The 10,248-nt window shown below is 56.9% G+C and overlaps 1 protein-coding gene across 3 annotated transcripts in view; it reads right to left on the bottom strand.

Annotated features, from left to right (window-relative positions):
* Positions 1 to 10,248, bottom strand: part of SMARCC1 (SWI/SNF related BAF chromatin remodeling complex subunit C1) — a gene marked incomplete at its 5' end in the record, with an annotated part of 117,774 nt that overhangs the window by 5,232 nt on the left and 102,294 nt on the right. For all 3 annotated transcript variants that reach the window (XM_027769294.1, XM_027769295.1, XM_014585195.1), the window contains 1 exon segment: positions 4,171 to 4,347. In XM_027769294.1, coding sequence (XP_027625095.1) covers positions 4,171 to 4,347 — 177 coding nt within the window.

The following is a 10,248-nucleotide window of genomic DNA, read 5'->3' on the forward strand; positions in this document are numbered from 1 at the left end:
GGGGGGTGGGGAACGCACTCTCCGGGAAGTGAGGTATGTCCCAATCCCTTCTCTTGCACTCATGTGCCGTCAGGACTGTGGGCACACACCCCTGGTATGCTTTCTCCGGCAGCCAGGGTGAGGACTCACACGTGGGGTCTGCCACGTGGGATCTGGCTCCATTAACCACTAGGCCACGGGGCATGCTCATGAATTTTATTTCTTCGGTTAATCAATCACCTCCTCGTGCAAGTTCTGGGCCGTATTTTCCTTTTTCCCACTGAGCCTAGCCTAGCTGGGCACAGAAGAGACTCTCGGTCTCTCCTGGCTGGCTGTCTCCACCTGGGTGAGTCGATCAGGAAGGTCCCGCAGCTCCTGGGCCGCAGTCCTTTGGATTTCAGCCAAAACTAAGTCGGGTCCTAAAGGGAACGATAAACACGAGTGTCTGGGACTTGCTCCCATTCGACTTTAGAGCCGCAGTGTAAAGAAACCCTACAGGTGACTTAATCCACTTGCTTTTAAGAATTATTACTTATCGTTATTATTTTGTAATTTGCTACAAAGCACATGCAGTCATGAGAGGGAGGGAGGGAGGGGGAGCGAGAGGGAGAGAGGGAGAGAGGGAGAGAGGGAGCAAGAGGGTGAGACAGGGGTGGGGAGAGGGGAGGGAGAGAAAGCCATCAGGTCTGGGATTCATGTGCGGCCGTCCATGAGGGAGTCCGGCGCCTTAACCACCATATCACCTGCCAGCTCCTTGTTTGTTTTTAATTTAATTATATTATTATTTTAGTTTACTTTGGCCATAGAGCACGTGTGCTTGCCGGAAAGAGACTGCGGGGAGGAACAGTGACAGCTCGCCCCCACCAGAGGATGGCCATGCCACAATCCCTTCCCTCCGTCTTGCTTTTGCGATTCCAGGCAGGTGAGACACACATGTTAGGTGTGACACACTAAGCCACCTGGTCCCACACTCCTAACTGTGGCTGGCCATGTGGGAGTCTAGCGCCTTAACTACCATGCCATCTGCTGGTAATCCAGGGTTTTAAACCTCTAGACCTCACTAGAAGTGAAAACATGAAACAAGTAATGAAAATGCAACCTTGCTCACCAGTGAATTCACCCAACTTGACCCCAAGAAGCTCCGATGAACCCCTAGGGCTCCTCAAAGCATCTGAAACCCGCTGATCTCATCCTTCTTTCACTTTTCGGTAGAGACTGAGGTCTGGGGAGGAAAAGCAACTTCTCCAGTGCAGCTTGCCCAGCACTGAGAGCCGAGTTGGTGGCCTGGGACCCCGAACCACCGCGTCTGTGGAGGAAGTGAGGGGCGGGGGAGAACCGAGACCCTCCACGCTCTGTGCTACGCTGAGCATCTTTTGGACAAACCTGACATCCTGAGCAAGGTGCCCGGCAGGACAGGCAGTGGCCAACACGGGGGACACGGTCTCTCGGCAGGCCGGCTCACTCGTGCCAGGTCTGCGAGGGGAACTGCCGAGGAAAACAGGTACCACTGCTATGGCCTGGGTAACAGCGGTCCCTCAGGGCCTCCTGTTTTGGAATTTGGGTGCCCCCCAAGTTCCATGTGTGTGGTTATGTGCTAGAGGGCACAAGCAGTTGGGAGAGACACACAGAGACGAGAGGAGAGCCCTCCCCCACAGAGAGCGATCACCTGCAATCTCCTCTCCACCTCCCTCCGTTCAGTGTTCTGTGCACACACATGCACACGCACGTGTCTCATACGTTTCCCAAGCCAGCAGGTCTGGAACTTGAACTGTGTAGCCAACCATGAGACCTGGCTGCCTCAACTGCTAGGCCATGGAACCGGCCCGTGCAGGGTTTTGTGTGCCAGGGTGGAAAGTTGGGGCATGATGTTAGTAGGGCCATGCATCCGTGACGGATTTCTGGTGGGGTTTATAGCAGGTTGACAGTGAGCAAGAGAAACAGCGAACGAGAGAAAGCAGTCCTGTACACACAGACCATGCACTGCTCCGGTTCCCCTCTGCCGCCTCTGGAAGCCTTGGACCCTCCAGCTACCAGCACTGGGTCCGAATAAACTGTTTTCTTTCTTTTTCTTACAGAATCATTATTATTATTATTATTGTTGTTGTTGTTTTCACATGAGTTTTGCCAGAGAAAGACTGAGAGAGAGAGAAAACAAGCCACCAGATCTGGGATTTCAACTGTGGTCAGCTATGTGGGAATTCCAGTGCCTTAACCACCACACCACCTGCTGGCCCCTCTTTTTTAATTATTTTAGCTTTATTTAGTTATTTTAATTTGACAAGGGGGTGGGGGTGGTGGGGGGAGGAAAGCCGGCAGAGAGAGAGAGAAAGCAAGAAAGGAAGCTGCCACGTCCAGGACTCCAACCACAGTTGGCCACGTGGGAGTCCAGTGCCCTCAACCACCACACCACCTGCCGGCCGCAAACCAACATTCTCTTAAAGAGCCAGCTTCAGGTATTTCTGTTAGCAATGCAGAAACAGGCAAGACGCCACTGCGCTGAAGCCCCTGAGCCCGAGCTAAAGGAGGTCATCGTCCCACACTGCCGGGATCCTGCACGCCTAGTGAAAGTCAGTCTCTCCTCCATGTGCTTCCTCTGCCCCAGCCCCTGGGGGTCCGGACAGGAGCCAGCCATGTCTCTGTCCATGAAGCCGGCTCTGGGACGTCTTCCACTATCCCATACTGCATCAGGGCACTCACAGCCTCGTGCAACCTTGGGTCCAGCTTTTAATTTTGTGTTCTCAATGAAAGCTCTGGTAGCCGAGAAATTCCCTCTCTTTTATTGCCAGAGAACCTGTGTACTCGCTGGAGAGAGTTGGAAAAGTGCCCCTTCGCAGGGTGTGCTCGCTGGAGAGAGTTGGAGAAGTGCCCCTCGCGGGGTGTGCTCGCTGGAGAGAGTTGGAGAAGTGCCCCTCGCGGGGTGTGCTCGCTGGAGAGAGTTGGAGAAGTGCCCCTCGCGGGATGTGCTCGCTGGAGAGAGTTGGAGAAGTGCCCCTCGCGGGGTGTGCTCGCTGGAGAGTTGTGGAGAAGTGCCCCTCGCGGGATGTGCTCGCTGGAGAGAGTTGGAGAAGTGCCCCTCGCGGGATGTGCTCGCTGGAGAGAGTTGGAGAAGTGCCCCTCGCGGGATGTGCTCGCTGGAGAGAGTTGGAGAAGTGCCCCTCGCGGGATGTGCTCGCTGGAGAGAGTTGGAGAAGTGCCCCTCGCGGGGTGTGCTCGCTGGAGAGTTAGAGAAGAGACCCTCGAGAAGCGCCCCTCGCGGGGTGTGCTCGCTGGAGAGTTGGAGAAGCGCCCCTCGCGGGGTGTGCTCACACTGAGGTCACTTCTCCGTTTCTCCATCCTGTTGGGATTCTGGGCACGTGCACGCCTGGCATGTTTCTCAAGCCTCCAGGGCTGAGATTCAAACGGTGGTCAGTTCGTGACAGTTCCCTTAACCATTAGGCCTTGGGGCTGGCTCAGGTCTGGCATGCTTAATGCCTGTTAACTGCCCCCACTGTGACAAAGTCCTAACTCCTGGCCACGTCCCTGCAGCTCTAGATGAACCTGGCTTACAGATGTGGCTGGAGCACAAGCTTCCTCACCGACAAAGCCCGCAGGAGAAAGGGGCAGGCCGGAGCCTCGGAGACGGGCTTCTGGACAAGGCCGATGGGAGGTGACCTGGCCCCGATGGCACACACACGTCACTCTGGACTGCCACTGCTCTCTGCTGGGCTGGCCGGCTCCTCGGCCCTTCTCGACACAGCCCCTGGACACCTCCCTGCTCAGCCCGTGGAGCCACTCTCAGTGTATAAAAATGACTAGGAGAGACCTAATTGTCCTGCCGGCTCAGAACCTGTTTCCACTCTTTTCTTTATGTCCACTGCTTCGGAAACTGGGAAAATAACCACCAGTGACGCTGTGCCTGCCTAGAGGCAGCCTCCACGGGCTGAACGGAGCGGGAGAGGACTCCCGTAGGCTACACCACGGACCTCGGTGCCGGCATGGTGAGCCGCAAAGGCTGAGGCACGCATGCCCGGCCAGACAGAGCACCCTGAAGGGCCACCTGTGCACTGCTCGAGAACTGGTCTTCGGGAGCTGGTGCAGATGGCAGCACTGTGGACCTGCCAAATCTCCTGTAGAGACCAAAGCCTTCCTCCCTCATTACTGCCCTCCGAGACAGACCCAGCGGCCACGTGTCCCCCACCTGGTGCTACTTACACATGCCATTAGGTGCTGTGAGGGGTACCCGGGGTCCCAAGATGTTTCCTGGCATTGGAGGCATCCCAGGAGGGGCAGGGCCACTCCCAGTGGGGTGGATGTTAGCCGCAACGGTGGGAATCATGCGGCCTGGCATGGGCTGCCCAGGCATCATGGAACCGGGTCCTGGTATCTGGCCTGTGGAGGGAGGTTGGAATACCGTGAGTATGGCAGTAAAGGCTGGAGGAAAAGGGTCATGGCTGCAACACAGACACCCACCCCACGGAGGGCTCGCAGAGCAGGAATCCGGAAGCCCTCTCCGCCCGCGCCCTCTTTGAACCCAGTCGTTACTGGGGGGAGAAGCAGCGGGGGGATGGCTGCGAGGGCCTGCCACCCTCACCTAGCTCGGCAGGCCACAGTGGGTGTGGGCAGTGAGTGCCTGCCGGTACGGTGCAGTGCCAAGCTGGCAGTGGGGAGGAGGGCGTCCAGTGGGAGGTCCCGTGTCACCAGTCTTTTCAAACCAATGTCAGGAGACCCAGGGTCTCACACCGTCCTGTACCCACTGTCCGCTCGCATTTTCTGTATGAGTCACGGTATGTACTTTGGACTTTGCCAGCCGTGAGGTCTCGGCCACAACCATTCAATCTGGCCACTGTGGCACGAAAGCAGCCACAGACCACACACGGCAAAGCGTACACGGCTGTGTTCTCTCAAAGTCTGTTGTCAAGTGATTGTTTTCAGGTATGCTATAGGGGTGCATGTGCTCTCCAGACAGAGCGTGAAAGCACCCCCAGGGGGACGACCACACCACAGTCCTCCTCCTCCATTCTCCTCTCAGGGTTTTGGGCACACGCACGCGCCTGGCCTGATGTTCAAGCTGCCAGGTCCAGGACTCAGACCACACGGCTGGCCATGGGGTCCCAGCCATCTTAACCTCCATGCCACCTGCTGGCCCACACACATCACAGACGGAAAAGTGAGTTTCTTTTTGAGAAGTTTTTGCTATAAGGCGCGTGCGCTCACCAGAAAGACAGATAGACAGACAGGAAGCGAGAAATCACCCTCCAGGGGGGATGGCCACACCACAATCCCTTCTCCATTCTCCTCTTGGGATCTTGGGCACACATGCCTAGTATGAGTTTAAGCCACCAGGTCTGGGACTCGAACTGCAGTCGACTACATGGGAGTCCAGCGACACAGTCATTATGCCAACTGCTGGTTCTGGAAAGGTCAATTTCACAAAGCATTCATGGGGCATGAAACGACTCTTTCCATTCTTCCTGACCACTTCCCTGTGGTGATGGCCATGGCAGCTCACAGCCGGCCCAGGCGTGGCGCTGGGCTGCAGGGGGGCAACCTCTCCCCCAATGTGCTGGGGGTCTTTGTTCACTCTTCTGCTCAGTGGTGTGGCGCTAGGCTTGGTTAAAGAGCTAGAGGCCAAACGGCCTCCTGGGCGCAGCGCGAGATCACGGGTTTTTCTACAGCACAAGCCACACACTGTACAGGTTACGGACACAGGCTATGCAGCTTTCTCCTGTCCTCAGTCTGAAGGCTTTGGTACCTGCGTAAGGTCGACTGTATTCTGGCTTCCACACACCCCTGAGGTAGAGGGAGGCAAGCATGCTAGCTGTCTAGGCCAGCAGATGGCGAGGTGCTGGACTCCCGCATGGTCAAACGCAGTCTGAGCCCCCGACCTGGCGGCTTGCTTTCTCACTTCCTCTCTCTCCCCCTTTCTGTCTCTCCTGAGTGCATGTGCCCTATGGTAAATTTTTCAAAATATATAATAAATTAATTCTTTTTAAAAATATTTATTTTAACTTCACAAAAGATATATAGAGTATAAGCGAGAGAGAGAGAGAGAGAGAGAGAAAGTGAGAAAACAAGTCGCCAGGTCCAGGACATGAACTGTGGTCAGCCACGTGGGAGTCCAGTGCCCGTAACTACCATGCCACTTGCTGGCCTCCATTAATAATCCCTTCCTTTTAAAAAAGAATTATTTAATTTTATTTATTATTATTATTATTAATTTGACCACAGAGAGACAGAGAGGGAAAGTGAGAAAGCAAGCCACCAGGTCCGGGACTCAAACCAGTGTCAGCCATGTGGGAGTGCAGCTCCTTAACCACCATACCGCCTGCTGGCCCATATAATTAATTATTCTTAAAAAGAAACGTCTGAGGTCCAATGTTGGAAAACGAGGGGCGATGAAACCACTCGGTAGGTAACTGGAGACAATACAGAGCGGGACTGGAAACACCCCAGCACCACTGAAGTGAAGACTTCTCTGCCACTGCTCAGAGAGACGAGGAGAAGTCTGGGTCTCGCATTTATCTAGTCTGTCCCATGGCCAGAAGCTCAGGGAGGAGTCTCTCCCTTCAGTGGCGTCTATGAAGAGAGCGGCAGTGAGGTGTGGGAGTCGGGGTAAGGGCGGGCTGCTTTTTAAAAGGAGAAGACAGCGGTGGGCTCCCACATCGTCGGCTGCAGTGTGAATCCCAGACCCAGCGGCTTGAGACACATGTAGGACACCTGTGCGTGTCCAAAACCCTGAGAAGAGAATGGAGAAGGGGTCACAGGCGTGGCCACACCCCCCAGGGAGTGATTTCTTGTTTTCTGTCTCCGTCGCTTTGGTGAGCACACAGGCCCTATAGCAAAAATCTCTCTCAAAAAAAGTAAACTAGAGTAACATTCTGCTGCAGAATATACAAGGCAGCACCACCTGGGGCTTCTGCCTTTCGTTCTGCACCCCGGATTGTAACGCAGAGCCTGATGGAGGAACCCCAGAGGCCCGCCTGCTGGAGGACACACACTCCAGAGCAAGAGCAGGTGGTGCACCCACACCCGCCCTTAGACCAAGCGACTGTCGCGAACAACCGCGTGCCCATGCAGTGCAGGTGCTCGGACACACAGGCAGTGCCGAGGGCCACCAATTTGGGGGCTGACGCAGAGCTAAGAGGCACACGTGGCAAACGCACTGCACACCATACAGGACAGGAACAGGGCAGCAGGCGCATTGAGAAAAAACCAGACAGGGCCAGCTGAAGACACGGGCATCCCTGGGACCGGCAGTTAGCGTAATGGCTATGTCTCTGGACTCCCATGTATTCAACCACGGTTGGAGTCCCAGACCCGGTGGTTTAAACTGGGAGCGTGTGTATCCGTGTCCGGGACCCCATGAAGAGAATGGAGAAGGGACTATGGTGTGGTCATCCCCCCTGGGGGGTGATTTCTCACTTTCTGTCTCTCTGTTTCTCTTTGTCTGGTGAGCACACGCCCTATAGCAAAAACCTCTCCAAAAATAAAAAATTGGGCATCCCCAGCTAGTGCAGAACCCGCAAGCGCATCTGGGTGGTGTTGGATGAGGTGTAAATGAAGGCATGAAGGACAGGAAGACAGGATTAAGGCCGGTAAGCCACAGCTGAGCCTGAAGTGACACCACCCAAAACACAGAGCTCCGGGCCTCCTGAGACACAGCCGTCATTGCAGCACCTGCGGCTGGGCGCGCCCCCAAAGTACCACCTCTCACCCAGCACCCGCGGCTGGGCGTGACTCCCGGAGCACTGCCTCTCACCCAGCACCTGCGGCCAGGCGTGCCCCCTGAAGTACCACCTCTCACCCAGCACCTGCGGCCGGGAGTGCCCCCCTGGAGCACTGCCTCTCACCCAGCACCTGCAGCTGGGCGTGCCCCCCAGAGCACTGCCTCTCACCCAGCACCTGCGGCCAGGCGTGCCCCCTGAAGTACCACCTCTCACCCAGCACCTGCGGCCGGGAGTGCCCCCCTGGAGCACTGCCTCTCACCCAGCACCTGCAGCTGGGCGTGCCCCCCAGAGCACTGCCTCTCACCCAGCACCTGCGGCCGGGAGCGCCCCCCGGAGCACCGCCTCTCACCCAGCACCTGCGGCCGGGTGCGCCCCCTGGAGCACCGCATCTCACCCAGCATTGCATTTTGCTGAAACTTAGAAAGGTTATGAAAACTAGGCCAGAGAGAGCAGGGAGTCCATGCTGGGTCTGTCTGACAAGATTTCCGTGGCCAGGCCTGTGTGGAACGGAAGCTGCGTGAAGGGATGCAGGAGTCAGAGCCTTGAGCAGTGAAAACGAGCTTCTGCAGAGCAGCACAGGCTGAATGAGGCCAGGAGGAGACGGGGCAGAAAGGCTGGGGCTCCCTAAGAGGAGGTCCCCAGAGGAGGGTGGCAGGAAAAGGGCAAGGGGAGACGAGGAGAAAAGAGCTGGGATTTGGTAGCTGAGGGGAAGTGTGAAGTAGAGGGGACGTGGGGGCCTCTGCTCTGGAACACACGCTGGGGGACTGGCTGCCACTGCAGGGGACTCAGAGAGCCGAGGTGGGAGGGACGCCCGGGGTGCCCCTTTGTTTTTAGGAGGTGCTGTCCTGCTCCCTTCCGGAGGCCCTGGCCGTCCCCCTTCCACACCTCACTGGTTGGGCCACTGAACAGCAGTGCAGGGCCTGCAGTCTCGCCGGGGCTCTCCAAGGCACTCCATGTGCTGCGAGGGGCAGAGGGTACGTCTGCTGCTGTCGGAGGTGGGGGCTTCCTTTAAGCACAGGAGGACAGAACTCTGGTGTGGAGACCAAAGAACACTTCTGAAGGGCTCGTCGTGACAAAGGCAGCCATGGACTAGCCAGGAACGCAGTCCACTTCCGCCCGCGGGCACGTGCTGCCACCTCCTGCCAAACTCGAGCTGGACACAGGCCCAAATCACGTCGGAAAGGACTTCCAGCCAGCCCACCCGGGCCTCTCTAGGAAGCTGACAGGAGAGCCAGGAAGCAGCTTCATACCAACGCCGGAACCGGGCCAGGTAAGGAAGGACGGACGGACGAGCCGGCGTGTGCTCACGGAGTGACACAGCACACAAGCGTTCAGTCCCCACCACTCTCGTCTTCCGTGCTGCACGTTACCACCTGACGCCCGGGGCAAGGTGGAGACTGCCCAGACCGACAGCCCGTGGCCCACCCGCAGTAGAGAAAAGGACATGTGAGTCAGCCGAGAAACCAAGCCGTGGCGATCACAAGCCCACGGCACCCCCCCCTCGGGAAGCGTCCCTGGGTCCATGACACAGGAAGTCCGGAGCTTCGTGCTCCTGCGGTTACACCGAGGGCAGCTGAGCAGCGGCTCATGTTCACACAGGCCACTCCTGTGACCAGGGGACCGTCTGTGTCAGAGTGCAGCGCCGTGCCACTGCCTCCTCCAGCACGTGAAAGGCAAACACTCACTCAGTGCAGACAGAGCTCAGAAATTTCCGGTCGTTTCTGCTGCGGGGCGTGTGCGGTCACTGGAGAGACAGAGGGGGATAGAGAGAGCACGCCTCCCAACGGGCAGTGGTCACTGCCATCCCTCCCTTCTGCTCTCATCTCCGGATTTTGAGCACACGCACGTCCCAGCAGGGTTTTTTATTTTTTATTTTTTTGGAGAGGTTTTCGCTATAGGGCGTGTGCGCTCGCCAGACAGAGAGACAGAAAGCGAGAAATCACCCCCCAGGGGGGATGGCCACGCCGCAATCCCTTCTCCTCCATTCTCCTCTCGGGATCTTGGGCATGCACGCACACGCGCCCGGCGTGAGCTTAAGCCACCGGGTCCGGGACTCGAACCACGGTCGACTACGTGGGAGTCCAGTGACATAGCCATTACGCTAACTGCTGGTCCCCCAGCATGTTTTTAAGCCACAGCAGTCAGCCATGTGGGGTCCGGCCGCCCTAACCACATCACCTGCTGACCCCGAGACTTCTCCATGTCACAGAGCTAAATGGCAGTCAGAAGTGATCCGAGATTTCAAACCCTACACCCCGCTTTCTTTCTACCACGCTGTCTTGAGCTCAAATGGGACAGTTCATGTGACAGAGTGTGACATGACAGCAAGTCTTTGCCATGGGGTTGGAGCACTGGATTCCCCCACGGTCAACCGTGGTTAGAGTCCCGGACCCAGCAGCTTTCTTGGTTTCCCTTCTGCTAAATTAAAAATAAATAAATAAATAGTAAAAATAAATCATTCTCCCCCCCCCCACCTCCAAAGGGGCTTCCCCTCCCAGGTGCTGGGCTCCTTTTTCACTACAGCACGGCTGGGGCTGCCTGCCTCCTGCATCAACCGATCTCC

This window comes from Tupaia chinensis, unplaced genomic scaffold, assembly GCF_000334495.1.
Source record: "Tupaia chinensis unplaced genomic scaffold, TupChi_1.0 Scaffold149184_1, whole genome shotgun sequence".
Classification (NCBI taxonomy): Eukaryota; Metazoa; Chordata; class Mammalia; order Scandentia; family Tupaiidae; genus Tupaia; species Tupaia belangeri.